At 40.3% G+C, this 21,466-nt stretch overlaps 1 protein-coding gene across 3 annotated transcripts in view; it reads left to right on the top strand.

The window, feature by feature from the left end:
* PECR (peroxisomal trans-2-enoyl-CoA reductase) overlaps window positions 1–19,915 on the top strand; it is a 33,454-nt gene extending 13,539 nt beyond the window's left edge. For all 3 annotated transcript variants that reach the window (XM_059168107.1, XM_059168108.1, XM_059168109.1), the window contains exons 5-8: window positions 1,987–2,083; window positions 3,092–3,202; window positions 14,628–14,739; window positions 19,037–19,915. In XM_059168107.1, the coding sequence (XP_059024090.1) occupies window positions 1,987–2,083; window positions 3,092–3,202; window positions 14,628–14,739; window positions 19,037–19,122 (406 nt within the window). In that variant the 3' untranslated portion in view covers window positions 19,123–19,915. The remainder of the gene's footprint in view (window positions 1–1,986; window positions 2,084–3,091; window positions 3,203–14,627; window positions 14,740–19,036) is intronic.
* The last annotated feature ends 1,551 nt before the right edge of the window (window positions 19,916–21,466 follow it).

The following is a 21,466-nucleotide window of genomic DNA, read 5'->3' on the forward strand; positions in this document are numbered from 1 at the left end:
TGTGCCCTTGACATCCTTCAGCAGTTTCACTTCTGACGTCACACCCTTTTCTGTCACCTTCTCTGGTAGATCGTTGAGTATGGAAATGTAATCTCAACATGTTGTTATGTTTGTGTTAAGTTTCTACTGAATGTCCTTCTCTTCATCTGTGAAGCATGAGAAAACTGTGTAGGGGAGGAAAGAGAATTTTCCCTCTACCCTTCTGAGTTCTTAGTAGAGACCCCTGCAATAACAGACAAATTAACAAGACAAAAAAAAAACTTTCTTCATAGGTATAAATCATGTGTATGCGGGAGATACCCAGGGAGAAATGAGTAGCTTCCAAGAGTGGCTTAGAGCTCAGACTGAACCACTATCTTAGTAAAGACAGGGGAGGAAAGACGGAGGCCTCATAGAGGAGAGCAGATGGTTTTTATGAAAGATGTGTGGGCCCCTTGGAAAAATAGGTGGGAGGTATGGTAGCTTGTGACAGAGTGTGTCTGGGTGTGATGTCAACTTCTAGTCTTTCTACAAATGTGACCACAGGCAGTCTTCCCTGGATGATAAACCCCTTGGGGAGGGGATTTATGGTAATCGAGCTCCTTTGGGTAGAACCCAGTCTATATTTAGGCCGATAAGGGGAGTTTAGGGAAAGCTTCTCCCTGCCTTTGCTATTTTTCAAGTGCCAAAATTATTTTCAGCTCAAAATAATCTATCAAAGCTGTGTATTTTGGGTGGCATGTCCTGAGATCCTACTGTCATATTTTGGAGTGGCATATTCTGTTGCCCTGCATCTGCCTCTTGCTCATGTATAACAAACTGGTTCAGATGCTGAAATTCAATAACTTCTGTCTCTGGTTTTCCACCTGTCTCTCAGTTCTAGTGGCTGTCTCTCTTTGGCCGTTACTCCAGCTTCTGAACGTCTGCCACTTGCTTCTTTTTCAGGGGGTCAACATAACTGCTGAGGCTTTTCCTATGCTGAGGCAGGACCTCATGTGGTGGCCCTGGTGATCAGGGCATTGAGTGCAAGGGGACAAACACCTCTAGGTCCCCCTCACAGAAAAGGGCCAGGGCTTGATTGCATTTCTACGTTAGCATGTTTATTCATGCCCCTGCCTGTTACTTCTGGTGTTGTGGAGAAGCCTGGAAATTTCCATTATCCTTCCAGCTGAGTGCTGCTTTTGGGCCACTCGTAGCACTGTCAGCATTGGGGGCAGGGCAAGGGAACATGTCCTATAGATAGACCCAGACTGCTGGATGCAGTAGCAACAGAAGTTGTGGCCATACCTGATGGTGATGGGATCGCTTGGATAATTCTGACAAAGTGGTTGTGTTTTGCCTGGAGTCCCACTAAGGTTACTGTGGCCAACACTGGGACAGAGATGGGTTTTCTCTAAAGAGGTTGGGCTCTGTAGGTTCTCTCTAGTGAGATGTAGATATGCCCCCAGATCTGACATACTTTGTGCCAAGGACCTTATAATTAGAAATTCTACGCCACAGTGTACCTTGTGCATAAGACCCCATATCGATGCAGACCTAACTATTTTGAACTTTCTATCTGAAAATATATTAAAATTTACTTAAATTTGGGTGTGTCTAGAAATTCTATTGATACTATTTTTAGCCCAATGTATGAATATGAATTTCTTATGCCTTGTCATCTAAAATTGATTTAAAAGATAACCGCACTGTAACTCCCAAAATAACCAATCTGTTAATTTTTCTACATAATAAAAGATCTTCAAAATATTTCTCTTATGGTCATGGTGTTTTGAAGAACCTTTGGTGGGCTGGTCACACACAATTGACTATCAGATATCTGTGTTTTGGCTTTAATGTTAAAAGACCCACTCCTTTCCCACTGTTGAGATGAAGACTCCATAAAACAGACTCAATAAGAACATATCTGTGGGGATCTGACAGGCCACTGACATACCTGTCACTTGAGTTAACGAGAGAAACATTCAGTGGAAGCTGATTGGAATTGTTATGCTTTGTCTTTTAAAGGCATTCTGGAGCCGCTAGAGCAGGGGTTTACAACCTCACCAAGTCCTTGGCTGTGGAATGGGCTAGCAGTGGAGTAAGGATCAACTGTGTTGCCCCTGTAGGTAAACGTTCCATACAAACGTTGTTGACAAGTTGTGCTTTTCTGATTCACTTTGATTGTTGATGGAGGTATTTGTTCATATGCCTGCATACTAGGAAACACAGGCTTTTAAAAATAGGTAAAATTGGAGAGACTTAGGCTTAGATTTACGACTAGAGTGTCAAGCAGGTGAAAGGAAGCCAATGATTCTGTCTTGACAGTATCTTAGAATCATCTAGGAAACGTCTAAAAAATATTGAAAGGTAAGCTTGATTCCCTGCTATGGAGTTGAGGTGTTGGTATTTTTAAAAGCCACCTAGGACATTCAAATGCACAATGAAGATTGAGAACCTCTGCTTTAGAGAACAAATATTTGCCAGATTATGTTGTTATTTCTTGGTGTATCATTAATGCTTCTTTAGGAGAGAGAGAAAAAACTAAGGTCTAATTCAAGTTAAAGATTGATTCAAAGTGAAGAGAAAATGTCTCGGGAACATACTTGAAAACTAGTAAGAGCCAAATCAAAGAATTCCCAAACAATTGAAATTTTATTTATTTATATTGGATTCAAACATTTTATCTGTGGTTTTACCATAATGAAAACCCATGAAACCATTGTATTTTCCATGTCTCACATAACCACAGCCCAGGCTTCTGTTACAAATCAGAGAAGCCTCGTGGAAAACAGAATAGACTCCTCTATCACCCGCCTTTTCACACTTAAGTGCCTCTCTGATCTATTCATGGAATTATGTTTTTAGAGAACACATCTTTTCAGGAAAAATACAGGGCTTTGCTGGTTATTCAGGGAGAAGAGTTCACAAAATGAACATTCATATAATCCACTTGTAATCGTGGTTAACTGTACTTCCTTGATGATATTGAGAAAAATTTATATTAGAAATGTTGCCTTTTCTATTAAGCCACTGTTTTGTTGGTGTTGGTTGATGGTTGCCTTGATGTCTTTGTGATTTTAAAATTTAATTTTATGGGCTTCATTTTGTTCTTTTTTGTTCTTAAACATAGGGAGTCATTTATTCCCCGACTGCTCTTGAAAACTATGGTCCGTTGGCAAAAAACTTATTTGGAGGGTTCTTTAAGAGAATCCCAGCCAAGCGAATTGGAGTTCCTGAGGAGGTAATGTATATTTCTAACGTTGATTCCAATTGCTTTCTTTTGTACTTTGTAATACTGTGACATTTGGTGTCCTTTTTACACATTCTGATAGATGATAGAGGCTGACAGAGATGAGTGGTCCTATTGCCACCAGCCCATTTCCCTTACACTTTCTGGCTCTGTGCCTTACACACTCACAGCTCTCTTTATCCAGAACTGAATGCAGTGTGAATGAAGAACAGCCTGGTTTTATTTCATTGCACTTTTCAGCTATGTTATTTTATCACATGGCCTTTGTTGGTACCCGGGACCCTAAGCCAAATCAGGTGAAGTTTCCATACCTCACTTCCAGAACTGTATGAAGTTCCATACTTGGTTTCTGGAAGGTGACCAGATTTAAGTATGTAGAAATCAGTAGCTTTCTTAAAGGCCAGCAATATCAGTCTTAAAATACAATGGAAAATGTATATTGTTTCTATGATAATAATAAAAATGGAACTACGTGGTATAAACTTAGCTCTAAACAATAAGAAATTTATTCTTGAAGAACAGGAAAAAAGAATAAATAGAAGCATGTCATAATCCTCAATGAAGAGAATCAGTTTTATTAAAATCATGGTTCCCTTTTTTTGATAACCGAGGGTAGCTACACTTCTGCTGAGTGTGGCATAACATAGAGTTGTGAGATACTATGGTGTGTGCTTGAAACTAATGTAATGTCGAGTGTCAACTGTACTTTAATAAAAAGGAATAATAAATAATAGGGTGCCTGGGTGGCTCAGTTGTTTGAGCAACTGCCTTCAGCTCAGGTCATGATCCCAGACTTCCAGGATCAAGTCCCGCATTGGGCTCCCAGCTCTTTGGGGAGTCGGCTTCTCCCTCTGATCTTCTCCTCTCTCATGCTCTCTCTCACTCTTTTTCTCTCAAATAAATAAATAAAATTTTAAAAAATAATAAATAATAAAAATAAATAATATCAAGTTTCCCTAAACTAATGCATACATTTTATATAGTTTTGAAATTAAACACACTGATTCTTAAGTTCATCTAGAGAAATATTAATGCAAACGCATCCAAAAAATGTTTTGAAAAATAATAATGTAGGGGATTTGACCTTCCCAATATCAAAACATATTATAAATGGTCATACTTATTTAGGGTATATGGTGCTGACACTGGAACAGAATAAATTTAGTGGAACAGAATGTACTCCTTTATCAGTACCATGTGTATATAAGGAGTTTAATAGGATAAAAGTAGCATTTCAAGTCTGCAAGGAAAGGATTAACCATTTAGCATAAGTCTTATGGCAATTGGCTGTTTAATTAGAAAGAAATTAGGCCTCTTATCTCATATCACATACAAAATAATTTTCACATTTATTGAAGTGCTAAATGTAAAAGCAAAACCGTTAAACTCTTCAAAGAAAAAGGTTTCTAATTTCTAAACGCGCTTTTGTTCGCATTTTGATGTCTTTCATTTCAGAAATTTACTAGGCATACCCCAAAAGACCCATATTTACCAACCTTTTTAGAGATTGGGATTCTACTGTATGTGTTTTTCTGCAACTTGCCTATGGCTATACCATGATATGTTTAATTAGATTCTACTGTTGCATGTTTAGATTCCCTTTATATTTCTGATATTGTGGTGATTCTGTAGTGAACATCCCTGAACACAGATGTGCACTCTTGTGTCAGGAGTGACTTTCTAGAATTCTTGAAGTAAAATAGTTTTGCATATTAAGTTTTTGGAAGATACTGTTAAATCAGACATTTGATGGGCCATTTTAAGCACAATATTGGATTCCTATTCTGAAAACTAAGAGGGGTTTTAAAAGATTTTAATCAAGGAGGTGAAATGATTAAATTTTTATTTTGGACAGAACACAACCTTTGTTTATGTGAACTATGTTATCTCTATTTACTGTATAGAAATCAAAATTGAGAAGTTTAAGGAATATTTATCAGTTCAGTTAAAATAATAGTAATAAAGATATTATGTGTTAACATAAATAATATTTTTAGTGAAAAGTTGCTGTACTTTGAAAAGCAAAAGAAAACCATTTTTTGCACTTGCTTTACACTTTTCCAACTCTCTTGCATGTATGGCTTACCAAAATACAGCTGGATGCTCACGTCCGTGTCTACATTCCATATGTTGCTATATATTGTTTTGTTTAAAGCGTATGAAGAAAACCAGTTTCATGTACATGAACAGTTGGAAAAGGGAGGAACATTTTAATGGCCTTTTTAGATAATTATGGATATTCTTCTTTGATATTCGACAAGTGGCTGTTTCTTAAAGATGGGTTGCAATGTGGATTGACCTCAAACCATGTCAATGAATCTCTTGTACCCTGTTACATGAAAACCCACTAGTATTTCTTTTTTTTTTTTTTAAGATTTTATTTATTCATTTGACAGCGATCACAAGTAGTCAGAGAGGCAGGCAGAGAGAGAGAGGAGGAAGCAGGACCCCCGCAGAGCAGAGAGCCCGATGCAGGGCTCGATCCCAGTACCCTGGGATCATGACCTGAGCCAAAGGCAGAGGCTTTAACCCACTGAGCCACCCAGGTGCCCCCCCACTAGTGTTTCTTACACTTTGATTAGATCTTTCACCCAAAGATGATTTTGTGACATAAGTTATTGTTCTTTTGGGAAAAACTGGTCCACCGTGTTATGGAGAACTTCTAGATGTTGACACACAATCCATTATACAATATCAAAAGATCACATTTGTGAGGAGTCCAAGATGGCGAGAAGTGGGAGACCTCATTCTGAACACCTGCAAACTTAAGTAGAGATCTAAGAAAAGACTTGCTAGATTCTACAAATAGAAAAGTGAACACTTTCTGCAGGAATGACAAGACAGAAAAACTCGCCTCAAAAAAGAGAATAAGAAGCAGTACTGACTGTCAAGAACCTAATCAGTATGGATATAATAAGTAAGGTATCAAAGCTAGAGTTCAAAATAACGATTATTACTAATTGGTCTTGAAAAAAGCATAGAAGACACTAGAGAATCCCTTTCTGGAAAAAAAAAGTGTGTGTGGGGGGGGTCCTAAAATCTAATAAGTCAAAAATAAAAAATGCTATTAATGAGATGCAATAAAAAATGGAGGCTAAATTTTTTAGGTAGGATACATGAGGCAGATGAATTAGTGATACAAAAGACAAAATGTTAGAGAATAAATAAGCTGTGAAAAAGAGAGATAAACAACTACTGGATCACTTGGGGGAGAATTTGAGAGATAAGTGATACCATAAAGCAAAATAGTATTAGAATACTTGGGATCCCAGAAGAAGAGGAAAGAGAGGAGGGTGCAGAAGGTATATTGGAGCAAATTATAGCTGAGAATTTACCTAATCTGGGGAAGGAAACACACATTCAAGTCCAGCAGATGCAGGGAAGCCCCCTCAAAATCAATACAAATAGATCAACACCTCAGTATAAAACAGTGAATCTCTCACATCTCAGAGATAAAAAAATGTCCTGAAAACAGCTGTGGACAAGTGGTCCATAACCTACAAGGGTAGAAACATTAGATGAGCAGCAGACGTTTCCACAGAGACCTGGCAGGCCAGAAAGGATTGGAATGATACATTGAGGGTGCTAAATGAGAAGAACATGCAGTCAAGAATATTTTTTCAACAAGGATGTCATTCAAAATAGAAGGAAAGATAAAAAGCTTCCAGGACAAACAGAAACTAAAAGAATTTGTGATCACCAAACCAGCCCTGCAAGAAATATTAAAGGGGATCCTTTAAACATCAAGAGAGCTTAAAGGTGACATAGACCAGAAAGGAACAGAAACAGTGACTTTACAGGTAATACAATGGCGCTAACTTGATATCTTTCCATGGTTACTCTGAATGTAAATGGACTAAATGCCCCAATCAAAAGACACAGGGTATCAGGTTGGATAAAAAAGCAAGATCTGTCGATATGTTATCAGCAGGAGAGTCATTTTAGACCCAAAGATACCTCCAGATTTAAAGTGAGGGCTGGAAAGTCATTCATTGTGCTAGTGGACATCAAAAGAAAGCTGGGGTGGCAATCCTTATATCAGGCAAAGTAGAGTTTAAACCGAAGACTGTAATAAAAGATGAGGAAGGATGCTATATTATAATTAAAGGGTCTACCCAACAAGAAGATCTAACATGCTCCTACATGGGAGCAGCCAATTATATAATCCAATTAATAACATAATCAAAGAAACACATCAATAATAATAGTAGGGGATATTAAGTCCCCCCTCACTGTAATGGACAGATGATCCAATAGAAGATAAACAAGGAAACAAGGCTATGAATGGCATACTGACCAGATGGACCTCACAGATCTATTCAAAACACTCCATCTTAAAGCAACAGAATATACATTCTTCCCAAGTGCTCATGGAACATTCCCCAGAATAGATCACATACCTGGTCACAAATCAGGACTCAACTAGTACTGGAAGGTAGGGGTCATTTCATGCATATTTTCAGACCCAATGCTTTGAAACTGGAACTTAATCACAAGTGGAAATTTGAAAAGAACTCAAAGACATGGAGGCTAAAGAGCATCCTACTAAAGAATGAATGGGTCAACCAGGAAATTAAAGAAGACTTTAAAAAATCATGGAAACAAATGAAAATGAAAACACAACTGTTCAAAATCCTTAGAATGCAGTGAAGATATTTCTAAGAGGGAAGTATATAGTACTACAGACCTTTCTCAAGAAACAAGAAAGGTCTCAAGTATACAACCTAACCTTACACCTAAATTAGCTGGAGAAAGACCAACAAATAAAGCCTAAGCCCAGCAGAAGAGAAATAATAAAGATTATAACAGAAATCAATGAAATAGAATTCAAAGGAACAGTAGAACAGATCAACAAACCTAGGAGCTGGTTCTTTGAAAGAATTATTAAGATTGATAAATCCCTGGCCAGACTTATAAAAAGAAAAGAGAAATGACCCAAATAAATAAAATCATGAATGAAAGAGGCGAGATCACAACCAATATTAAGGAAATACAAACAATTATAAGAATATATTATGAGCAACTATATGCCAAGAAATTAGACAATCTGGGAGAAATGGATGCATTCCTAGAGACATATAAACTACCAAAACTGAACCAAGAAGAAATAAAAAACCTGAGCAGACCCATAAGCAGCAAGGAAATTGAAGCAGTAATCAAAAATTTCTCAACAAAGAAGAGCGCAGGGCCAGATGGCTTCTCTGAGAAATTCTACCAAACAGTTAAAAAGAATTAATGCATATTCTTTTGAAGCTGTTTCAAAAACTTGAGATGGAAGGTGCACTTCCAACCTCCTTCTTTGAGGGCAGCATTACCTTGATCCCAAAGCCAGACAAAGACCCCATCAAAAAGGAGTACTGACCAATATCCCTGATGAACATGGATGCAAAAATTCTCACCAAAAGACTAGCCAGTAGGATCCAACAGTACATTAAAAGGGTTAGTTACTACGATCTAATGGGATTTATTCCTGGGCTACAAGGTTGGTTCAACACCTGCAAATCAATCAATGTGATACACTACATAAATAAAAGAAAGGGCTAGAACCATATGGTCCTGTCAGTAGATGCAGAAAAAGCATTTGACAAAATACAACATCCTTTCTTGATCAAAAGTCTTTACAGTGTAGGGATAGAGGGTGCATTCCTCAATATCATAAAAGCTGTATATGAAAAGCCCACAGTGAATATCATTCTCAGTGGGGAAAAACTGAAAGTTTTTCTGCTAAGGTCAGAAACAGGACATGGATGTCCAGGCTCACCACTGCTGTTCGACATAGTACTAAAAGTCCTAGCCTTAGCAATCAGACAACAAAAAATAAAAGGCATCAGAATTGGCAAAGAGGAAGTCAAACTCTCACTCTTTGCAGATAACATGATATTCTGTGTAGAAAACCCAAAAGACTCCACTCCAAAACTGCTAGAACTCATACAGGAATTCAGTAAAGTGGTAGGATATAAAATCAGTGCACGGGAATCAGTTGCATTTCTCTACACTAACAATGAGACAGAAGAAAGAGAAGTTAAGGAATTGTCCCATTTTCAATTGCACCCCAAACTGTAAGATACCTAAGAATAAACCTAACTAAAGAGGCAAAGGATCTGTATTCAGAAAATTGTAGAATACTCATGAAAAAAAATTGAGGAAGACACAAAGAAAGGGAAAAACGTTCCGTGCTCATGGATTAGAAGAACAAATATTGTTAAAATGTCCATGCTACCTAGAGCAAGCTACATAATCAATGCAATTCCTATCAATATATCATCAACTTTTTTCACAGAACTGGCACAAATAATCCTAACATTTGTATGGAATCAAAAAAGACCCCAAATTGCCAACGGAATGTTGAAAAAGATAACCAAAGCAGATGACATCACTATTCTGGACTTCAAGCTGTATTACAAAGCTGTAATCATCAAGGCAGTATGGGACTGGCACAAAAACAGACGCATAGATCAGTGGAACAGACGAGAGATCCAAAAATGGACCTCAACTCTATGGCCAATTAAATCTTTGACAAAGCAGGAAAAAAGACAGTCTCTTCAACAAATGGTGCTGGGAAAATTGAGCAGCCACATGCAGAAGAATGAAACCAGGCCATTTCCTTATACCATACACAAAGATAAACTCAAAATGGATCAAAGACCTGAAAGTGAGACAGGAATCCACCACAATCCTAGAGGAGAACACAGGCAGCAAACTCTTCAACCTTGGCTGCAGCAGCATCCTGCTAGACGCGTCTTCAAAGGCAAGAGAATAAAAAAGTTCACTTAAAAATGAACTACTGGGACTTCATTAAGATAAAAAGCTTTAGCACAGGGAAGAAAACTGACAAAACTAAAAGACAACCAGCAGATTTGAGGAAGATATTTGCAAATGATATATCAGATAAAGGGCTAGTATCCAAAGTCTTTGAAGAACTTATCAAACTCAGCACACACAAAACAGACAATCATGTCAAAAAATGGGCAGAAGACATGAACAGACACTTCTCCAAAGAAGACATACAAATGGCTAACAGACATATGAAAAAATGTTCGACATCGTTAGCCATCAGGGAAATACAAGTCAAAATCACAATGAGATACCACCTCACACCAGTCGAAATGGCTAAAATTAACAACTCAGGAAACAACAGATGTTGGTGAGAATGTGGAGAAAGGGGAACCCTCTTACAGTGTTGGTGGGAATGCAGGCTGGTGCAGTGACTCTGGAAACAGTAGGGAGGTTCCTCAAAGTTAGAAACAGTACCACCCTACGACCCAGCAATCACACTAGTATGTGTTTATCCAAAGGATGCAAACACAGTGATCCAAATGGGCACATGCATCCCAGGGTTTATAGCAGCAATGTCCACAATAGTCGTAATATGGAGAGAACCCACATATCTATCAACAGATGAATGGATAAAGAAATGTGGGGTGTGTGTGTGTGTGTGTGTGTGTGTATGTGTGTGTACACAATGGAATATTACTCGGCCATCAAAAAGAATGAAGTCTTGCCATTTGCAATGACGTGGATGGAACTAGAGGGTATTATGCTAAGCAAAATAAGTTAATCAGAGAAACAAATATATGATCTCACTCATATGTAGAATTTAAGAAACAAAACATTGGGTCATAGAGGAATGGAGGGAATTATAAAACAGGATGAAATCAGAAAGGGAGACAAACCATGAGTAACTCTTAGCTACTTGAAACAAACTGAGGGCTGCTAAAGAGGAGGCAGATGGGGTCACTGGTGATGGGCTTTAAGGAAGGCACACGATGTGATGAGTAGTAGGTGTTATAGGAGACTAATGAATCACTGACCTCTACCTCTGAAACGAATACACTGTATGTTAATTAATTGAATTTAAATAAAAAGAATGAAAATAAATGATCACATTTGTTAATATCACCACTGATCTCTTCAGAAAAATCTTGAAACATTAAGAAACTGTCAAGCTCATATTTTCCAAAATTCTGCTTTTTGCTTGCATACTCAGATCTTGTCATTGAAAACAAATACAAAAACCAAAGTTGTTGTCCTCTGAAGTGACATTCTCACTTCATTTGTTTGTGGGGGAGGGGAGTCTGCCAAGTACCCCAGTGTGAATAACCATACTGCGGTTCTTTCAGGTTACTGACGGATTTCACGAAGAGAGTGACTAGTTCAGTTCATAGCTGTCAGATGTCCCTACGAAGCAGAAAAGCTTGATGTGCAGTTCCTACTTCATGACACTAGATATTAAAAAGGATATTGTACCCAATGGTCAAGGTCAATACGACAAGTAATTTTTGCTGCTTCATCTAGCGTTCTAAAGTGAAACGAGCTTTCCCCCCATGTGTACTTGCTGGTGAAGAGAACAGTGACCCCTAGCGGAAGGACCTCTAGTTTCCATTTCATGTTCTTGCTGCCCTTTGCAGGGAGGCTCCAGCAGTTTTTCCCACCATTGCTCTGGCACCATTACTACAAATGTCAACACAGGGAGAAGGACAGACAAAGACCTAATATCATAATGAATATAGTCTTATTTTTGCAAATCACCTGGAAAGACTTAGGGTTTTGCTGATCATGCTTTGACTGATGGAGGTAAAACCCTCAAATATCTCACTTGGGAAGGGAAGGGGAGAGGCTGGGAGCTTCTGTGAGATGCAGAACAGAGGATGCCTGTTTGACTGTCCTAGCATCCCTAACTCCTGTTTCCAAAATATTCTGATTGCCCCGGCTAATCATCATTTGGGGGACCACATTCATACCAGACCTTTGGCTGACCTGCTTATTCAGTGAGATGACAGTAAGTGACAATAAGTGACAGTCTCTGGGGTAGAGGCAGGAGGGTAAGAATGTAGCTGTAGTTTTTGTTGTTGTTGTTCTTAAGATTTTACTCATTGGAGACAGAGAGAGAGAACATGAGCAGGGGGAGTGGAAGACGGAAGGGGGAATCACACCCCACTGAGCAGAGAGCCTGATGTGGGAACTCGATCCTAGGACCCCAGGGTCATGACCTGAGCTGAAGGCAGATGCTTAACCAAATGAGCCACCCAAGTACCCCTATAGCTATAGTTTTCAAAGGAATAGCTACAGCTCGCTCGATGTCCCTCCACATCTCTTGGAAAGGAACACAGCACTTGGCAGACCCGACTCAATTAACAAAATTAAGAAACTAAGGGCCAAGGAGGCGCAGTGATCCGTTAAAGCCATACATGGCTCATGGTACTGAGATTCAAACTCCAGCTTGCTTATTTAAAATCCCTGTTCCCTTTAAGAAACAGAGCTGAAAATCAACAGATGGTGTTACCCACATAGGAAGTGGCTACAAGTTGCTAGTCTTTAATCGTGTTTACGGATGGATAAAACTCTTGTGAATGGCTGGGTTCCTCAAGTCCATCTATCAAATGGATTTCATTAAAATGAAAGGAAGAATCTGTCTGAAGATAGTACAACAGTGCCTCGTTAGTTTGGTAATTATAAATATTGTATTGGTTCAGCTTAGCGCTCTGTTGAGCTCCCAAAGTAAACCAGGCATCATGAATATTTAGCTATCTTTTACCTAGCAGATCGTTTCAATTCAGTGGGGCCTAGTCTGTGGGCAAAACGCTGTAGCGGGAGCTGGGTGATGCAACATCCGCTCATTTTAGAGGAAGAGAAGCATGAAGAACCTTTATTCTGTAGACATTAATGAAGCGCTTATTTTACGTGCAACACAGGAAGCCATCAGTGAATATTTCAAACAAAATTCAGCACAAAGCCATGTTCACACTAGTGCAGGACAGTCTCTCTGAACAGAGTATGGCTCTTTACCATTTTCTGGAGCTGGTGTGGTTTTAGGGGTTTGTAGACTTGGAGGTCATGGTTACTGGGATGAGAGGGTTCTTGTTTGGCTGGCATTCAGGAAGGTGCTTATGGGGTGAGTCTTCCTGATGTACTAGGCAAGTCATCGTTGACTGTTTGCTCAGGCTAATACCAGTTCTGGTGGTTAGCTTCCACCATCATTCAGAAATATATGCCCTTCTTCAGGGATGGAGGAACTTTTCCAGGATTAATTCCCTGTGCTAGTGCTGTCCATTAGACATACAATAATTGTTACATATGTAACTGTAAGCTAACCAGTAACCACATTAAGAAATGTAAAAAGATGAAATTAATATCATTGCAGTAATTTAGTAGACAATAGATAATAGAAATAATTATATATATATCTATATATATATAATTGTTAATAAGGTTTTATTCAGTCCAGTATATATCTATAGTTTCATCTTTGGTTCTTCTATAGATTTTGCCTTCTTCTCTCCGTACCAAGTCTTCAGCATCTAGTGTGTGTTTTATACTTAAAGCACATCTCCCTTCCAACTAGCTGTGCGGAAAGTGGGTTGTGTTGTATGGCTAGTGCCTGTTTTAGTGCAGGTCTACACTAGCTTCTGGTGGCACAAGGACAGACAGAAGGCTATGCCTAGTCTACAGGTCTTACAGTCTCACAGAGGCATAACTGGGTAAACGAATACTCTAGAGGCAGGACCCAGACTAGGGTGAGGCAAGCTAGGCGTGGACATAAAACTTAAGGACGTGCTCACTCTCAGGGTCGTCCAGGCGCGGGGTCTGCCCCAAGAGTGAGCACCTCCTTAAATACTGTACCCTAAGCATCCCTTTAGCCTCCCCCTAGTCTCAGTCCCACTGGGGAGCCTCATCAAGTAGCAGATTCTGGGTACCCAGCCCTGGAGCTTATAATTCAGAAGGTCTCAGGTAGGACCTAGGAATCTGGAGTTTCCATGAACGTCCACAAGAAGTCTAATGCCGGTATTTGGGATCTCCCTTTGAGAAACTCCGGCTGTGCCAAGCCTCCCAGAGAGTTCCTTGATATCCAGGGAAATCATTTCTTTCTTTCTTTGTTTTGTTTTGGGAATAGGTGTTGCTGCGGTTATCAGTCACCTCTGAATTTTTAGGGGGTGTGCTGGGATTCCGTAGTTCCTCTTGAAGGAGGCTCCTGTAGTCTCCGTTCCTGGCCTTGCAGCCTGCAGGATCCTTGGCTAGATGCCAGCTTCATGTTCCATAGACACATTGACTATGTCAGGGGCAAAACCGTAAAAGGCACATGGTGGTGTGGAGAGTGAGTTATGGTAGGTGCTGAGAGGTGTGCCAGGAACTGGGTGGTCTGGGAAAAATCAAGCACTGTGTTTGCTTTCAGCTTCTTCACCACGTCTAGCTTATTTGACACTGTGTGGGCACCTTCCTATCTCTCCACACCAGTCACGTTGTTTCAACGGGCCTCAAATAGAAAAAGGCGGTTAGTCGTCGTGATCTGTCAGGTTGCACACGGACTATAGGTTGTGTGTTACAGCTGTGTTTCGGGATGAATTTCCTTGGGCAGGGGAGCAGCCCCAGGGGGGGAGTATCTGCTTTTCTGTGTGCATATGTGTGCTTCCGTTTCCAGATTTCCCCGCTGGTCTGCTTCCTGCTGTCCCCTGCGGCTTCCTTCATCACCGGACAGTTGGTGGATGCGGACGGGGGCCAGTCCTTGTACACGCACATCTTCGATGTACCAGGTGGGCCCACAAGAAATGACCACCGCTAAATTTGTGCCTTTTCAGCTTCAAGTTCTCAAAATCTCTTTCTTTTTGTAAGATTTTATTTGTTTATTTGAGAGAGAGAGAGAGAGAAAGAGCACAAGCAGGGAGAGCTGCAGGCAGAGGAAGAGAGAGAAGCAGGCTCCCCGCCGAGCAGGGTGCTTCATGTGGGACTTGATCCCAGGACCCTGGGATCATGATCTGAGCCGAAGGCATACGCTTAACCGACTGAGTCATGCAGGTGGCCAAGTTTTCAAAAAATTTTTAAGCAGTTACAGAGAGGATTATGGTTTTCTCTCACGGGACATAAAAAATGTACAAAATGTTTATATTCTTAAAAGCATCTTTAAAGAAAATGTTCCCAGTCAAAGAAAATATCTAAATATTTTTTGTCATAGCACATATTTATATATTTTAAGAAATTGCCTTGTGTATATAGGTTGGTGGATATTTAACTTTGAAAAATATTCTTGATATGAATATATATGTATAAGGAGGTATAGAAAAGAGGCAAGATGTTGCCGTATTTTTAAGATTTAATTCCTCTTTGTTCCTCTAATAAGTAAGTTGTATATCTGAGCAGAAGACTCAGACCTATTAGGTGGGGAAGGGTGCTACGGTACCATTTTACATTATCTTTGGGATATATATTGAGTGATATCATAGGAATTTGCTATATTCAACCATATTTTTCTTTTTTTTTTAATTTAACTTAATTTTTTTCAGTGATCCATAATTCTTTGTTTATGCACCAGACCCAGTACTCCATGCAATCCGTGCCCTCCTTAATACCCACCACCAGGCTCACCCAACCCCCCCACCCCACTCCCCTTCAAAACCCTCAGTTTGTTTCTCAGAGTCCACAGTCTCTCATGGTTTGTCTCCCCCTCCAATTTCCCCCAACTCACTTTTCCTCTCTATCTCCCAGTGTCCTCCATGTTATTCCTTATGCTTCACAAGTAAGTGAAACCATATGATAATTGAATCTCTCTGCTTGACTTATTTCATTCAGCATAATCTCTTCCAGTCCTGTCCATGTTGATACAAAAGCTGGATATTCATCCTTTCTGATGGAGACATAATATTCCATTGTAGATATGGACCATATCTTCTTTATCTCTTCGTCTGTTGAAGGGCATCTTGGCTCTTTCTACAGTTTGGTGACTATGTCCATTGCTGCTATGAACATTGGGGTACAGATGGCCCTTCTTCTCACTACATCTGTATCTTTGTGGGAAACACCCAATAGTTCATTTGCAGGGTCATAGGAAAGCTCGATTTTTAATTTCATAAGGAATCTCCACACTGTTTTCCAAAGTGGCTACACCAACTTGCCTTTCTACCAACAGTGTAAGAGGGTTCCCCTTTCCACATCCTCTCTAACACTTGTTGTTTCCGGTCTTATTAATTTTTGTCATTCTGACTGGTGTAAGGTGGCATCTCCATGTGGTTTTGATTTGAATCTCCCTGATGGCTAATGACGATGAACATTTTTTCATGCGTCTATTAGCCATTTGTATGTCTTCTTTAGAGAAGTGTCTATTCATGTCTTCTGCCCATTTTTTGACGTGATTATCTGTTTTGTGTGTGTTGAGTTTGAGGAGTTTTTTATAGATCTTGGATATCAGCCCTTTGTCTGTAGTATCGTCTGTGAATACATTCTTCAACCATTTTTAATATACAAAACCAATAATTTCATGAGTCTCAGCCAAATATACACATTGCACACAAATATAAAATTCAAAGGTATTCTCACTGTTATTGAAGAGTGTTAAGTGGCTACCAGCATATTAAAATGTGGTTGAGGTAATGCACGTGTTTTTTTTTTTTTTTTAAGAGTTATTTATTTCAGTGAGAGAGAGAACACGGGAGAAGGGGCAGGCAGAAGGACAGGGAGAGAGAATCTCAAGCAGACTCTTTGCTGAGCATGGAGTCCAAAGCAGGGCTCCATCTCACGACCCTGAGATCAGACCTGAGCTGAAACCAAGGGTTGGACACTTAACCGACTGGGCCACTCCAGACTCCTGCATGTGTATTTCAGTTTCACATCAGGGACCGACGTTCACCCTACTCTTTTGTGTACTAACAGTCTACTCCAGGCTTCAGACCTTCTTTGCATTAATAAATGATACGTATAGGACTTCAATATTATTATTTCCCCCTCCTATCTAGATTTCTTTACTAGTATTTACAAGTAACATCAATGTGGTGATGTGCAGAAGATATCGTGGTTTTCGTTTTTGTTTTAAATTTTATTTATTTATTTGATAGAGATCACAAGTAGGCAGAGAGGCAGGCAGAGAGAGAGAGAGGGAAGCAGGCTCCCCACTGAGCAGAGAGCCCAATGGCAGGCTGGATCCCAGGACCCTGGGATCATGACCCGAGTCAAAGGCAGAGGCTTTAACTCACTGAGCACCCAGGTGCCCCAGATATGATGGTTTTAAGGCACCTGGTTAGAAAGACAGAAACACCTCCATGCTGTACAATACCATTTTCAGATAGTAGTTAAAGTGGCCACTTCCCTCCCCGGCGGTGCTGAGGGTATTTATCGATTCCGTCTAGAAAGGGAAAGGAACTCCAGATAGCGGCTTCTCCAGGCCACCAGTGAAAGATTTTCCTTATTAATTCCAACGCTGTTTTTTTTTTTTTTTAAGATTTTATTTATTTATACTAGAGAGAGTGAGCAGGGGGAAGGGAGAGGGAGAATCTCCAAGCAGACTCCCTGCTGAGCCCAACGCTAGGCTCCATCTCAGGACCCTGAGATCATGACCTGAGCCAAAATCAAGAGTCGGACACTCACCCGACTGAGCCACCCAAGCGCCTCAAACACTGTATTTATTAGTGTAGAGATTTTTTTTTTTTTTAAAGTTTTTGGTGAAATCAGCTACAGCAGTTTTTCAAGAATATTCTCCCTCCACCACCGAGGCATGCCTGGGGGGCTCAGTTGGTTAAGCAGCTGCCTTCAGCTCAAGTCATGATCCCAGGGTCCTGGGATGGAGTCTCACATCGGGCTCCCTGCACAGCGGGGAGTCTGCCTCTACCTCTGCCTGATCTGCTTGATGCTCCCCCTGCTTGTGCTCCCTCTCTCTGACAAATAAACAAAATCTTAAAAAAAAAAAAAAAAAAGAATATACTTCTGCCCCGACCCCACCATGAGTGGGAATACTGAGCCTTTCGTCCTATGTTTTCTTGAAGATTGCCAGCCCAGGAGTGACAAGTCCTGGGAAAATTAATATCTGTAGGCTTCTATTTTCCTTTCTGTAAAGCAGGGTCACTTACAGCATTAATTGGGTAAACAGTTGGAAGCGTTAAATTAGATAATGCACATTTAAAGCCTTGCGTCAGATAGCATGTTTTTAGCTGTAGCTCATACTGACCTGAGCAGGAAAGGCATTTATTGGCCCGTAAATAAATGGTCTGCTAGACTTAAATTATCCCCTCATTGAGCTCTTTGGGGGCAATGTTTTTTTTTTTTTCTTTTCCCTCTGTTTTTGCTTCTGTGGTGTTGGCTTTCTCTTAAAACGGACTCTCCTGGTTGCAGAACGGCTGCCTGTCCTCTGAAAGCCCCATGCTTCTTTTTCCCCAGCCTGCTGGACAGAGAGAAGGGAGTGGAATGACGTTTTATAGCATTTCTAGCAGAATTCTCAGACCTACCCTGTTTTGGACCAGCTGACGTGTTTAGCTCTCCCCAACCAGTAGCCAGAGGCATGACTTAGCTCGGTCAGAGATCAAAGTGGGGCCACTTCCCCAGAAACTCATGGATTTCCCCAGTGCAGGTGGAGGCTCTTGGAAAGAGAGGATGAGGGACTGGATGCTGGACAGGCAGCTGTGTGTGCCCGGTACAAATTAAGTACACGGCTTTAAAGTCATCCTGGTTCCTAAGGAAATAGTATGTGTGGAACGGCTGCGGTGCACCGAGCACTCTGCATAGGCCGTCACATTTAATTTTCACAACTTTAGAAGAGCAGATGTTGTTAGCAACCACCCCCCCCACCCCCCCACCCCCCCCCCCACCCCCCACCCCCCCGCCCCAGGAAAACAGGCTCAGGAGGAGGAACCTCTCCAAATTTGGAAATGCTGGTACCTGGCAGGGCTGGGATTCCAAACCAGGATTTTCTCAGGACCTTTGCCAGTTGTCCTAATGATTTCTTTTTTCTTGCTGAGAAAAGAAAAGGGTTGAACCAGGGAAAATAAGAAGGGAGTCTTCTGGAAACTAAGATGATGAAGGAGGTTAATAGATTTACGCTTGATGTGAGCTTTTCCGCTTACTCACCAGACCACGACAACTGGCCTGACGGAGCAGGGGACCTTTCTGTCGTCAAACAGATGAAGGAGGATTTCAAGAGTAAAAGCAAGCTCTAAGCTAAGGAAACTACACGTGTCTTTTGTCTCCAAATGCCTTAATATCTCAAGAATGCACTTTGGTACTTTCCAGGAGCTGATAATATGAAGGGAACTATCACTTTCTGCCTTTTAATGTTATCAGTCATGCCTATGCAAAAACTGTTCTTGAAATAATGCATGTTTAAGCCCCAAACAACACTGTTTAGCCTGTGATTAAAGATTTCTGTTTTAGGAATGGGGCTTAACATACTTTATGATGATGCCTTTCATTTCTAAGCAAGCTAATTGAAAAATGAAATCATTTCAAATTAATAATAGAGGTATTATGATCTTCCAAAAAGGTTTTAATATTTGGTTGTAAAGGTAGGCAGTAAACCTGGCCTCTGGATGATTCTTAAAACTCTGTATATAGAAGATATACAGTGTATAGAGATAGACAGTGATTCATGTCTCATGGTGGGTATCATGCTTTTGGAGCCATAAGGCTTTATGATAATAGTCGATGATGATTTGTTTTGTTCATGAAGTTAGATTTGCATTAAGCCTCTTGAATCAGAAGAGAAGTAGAGTCATGTGCAGCATTTCTTGGAAGTATTTCATTTGTGTCTTGTTTTCCAATCTAAAGTATTCCCTTTACTTCATGTTTCTCTTTTTGTATGCAAAACAAGAATTTTAAATGAAAGGTTATGCAAATTAGGGTTCAGTATCCTACCTTCACTTGACTTTTTTGGGCAATGATCCCAACTTCTGAAATGCCTTTTATAAATTATGTACATTCATTTTTTGTATTAATTAAACATCTTTTAATTGACTTATTCCCTCTTGAAGTCAAGTAGATATTTTCTTTTCTTTATTCTCAGTGCGAAGTACAGATCTTCTTGGCTTAAAAAGGGGTCATGTCCTGATAACCCCATTGTTAGTTGATAATATCATTAAGTCAAAAATGCATTTAATGCACCCAGCTTATTGAAAATCAGTCACTTAGCCTCGTCTCCCTTCAACATGCCCAGAACACTTACGCTAGCCAACAGTTGGTCAAGATCATCTCACACAAAGCCGACGTTACACTGAAGTGTTGAATATCTCATGTAATTTAGTGAATACTGTACTGAAAGTGAAAACCAGAACGGTTGTATGGGTGCAGAATGGTCTGCAATTCCTGCTGAAAGTCTTTTCGCTTTCACACCACAGTGAAGTTGAAAAATCTCGTCAAACCATCATTAAGTTGCTGACAGCTATATGTAATTTTCCATGCCCCGGGAAGGGACCCACAAATCTACCATTTTATGAGGCTCCCACATGGGGCCAGGACCAGGGTGAGGCTAACTAGATGCCTGGAAGGGGGGGCAGCATGAAAGAGATGCTCTCTAATGGGTGAGCCCAAGTGCAGAGTCGCCCCTGAGAGGACACACACAACTGTACATTTTGTGTCCGTGCTATTCAGAGTGAAAGATCAGAAATCTTTTCCTTCTAGAAAACACTTGAAAATGGCCTTCTGGACGCGATAATATCGTAGTTGCTAAGCATTCAAGCCACAGGTTAACCCTAACATTGGTTGGTGTGGAAGACAAAGAGGCAGGGAGGGCTTTCTTTTCAAATTTCCTCATGCCCATAACCGAAAACAACCCCACAATTCTCCATGGTGTTGTCGCATGTTTATTTCTACGTAAGGCATGGAGGCCACCCCACATAGCATGAGACGTAACTACCACTCCTCATTAGATCTTCTTGTTAGCTTAATGATTGGACAGCTGACCATTATCTATGTTCTAGGATCATAAGTCTACTCCCCAGGACTTCTGTACATTTCATGATAGTGTCCTCTCAATAATGTTCTCTTGCTACTACACTTAGGAAATTTGGTTATAGAGTGAATATTCCTGAATAAGTTTAATCATTCAATAATTTTAAGCCCCTGTGTGCTCAACATCATGTTAAGAATTGGGTGTGCAAGGGCACCTGGGTGGCTCAGTGGGTTAAAGCCTCTGCCTTTGGCTCCAGTCATGATCTCAGGGTCCTGGGATTGAGCCCCACATTGAGCGCTCTGCTCAGCAGGGAGCCTGTTTCCCCCTCTCTCTGCCTGCCGCTCTGCCTACTTGTGATCTCTGTCAAATAAATAACATCTTAAAAAGAAAAAAAAAGTATTGGGTGTACAATTTTGAAAAAAAATACAAAACAACAACAACCAAAACCACACTGACCGTGCCCCCCAACAGAGGTTACAAGAGTAAGAGAGAGAGAGAAACATTAATCAAGCCACATAGAAATTTAAGCCTCCCTAAGTGCTCTAAGTGTCATAAAACGTAAGGTCGTGGTGCTAAAGGCATATACCAGGAAGAAAAAGATATCAAGAGGAAAAAAC

Source organism: Mustela lutreola, chromosome 3, assembly GCF_030435805.1.
Source record: "Mustela lutreola isolate mMusLut2 chromosome 3, mMusLut2.pri, whole genome shotgun sequence".
Taxonomy (NCBI): Eukaryota; Metazoa; Chordata; class Mammalia; order Carnivora; family Mustelidae; genus Mustela; species Mustela lutreola.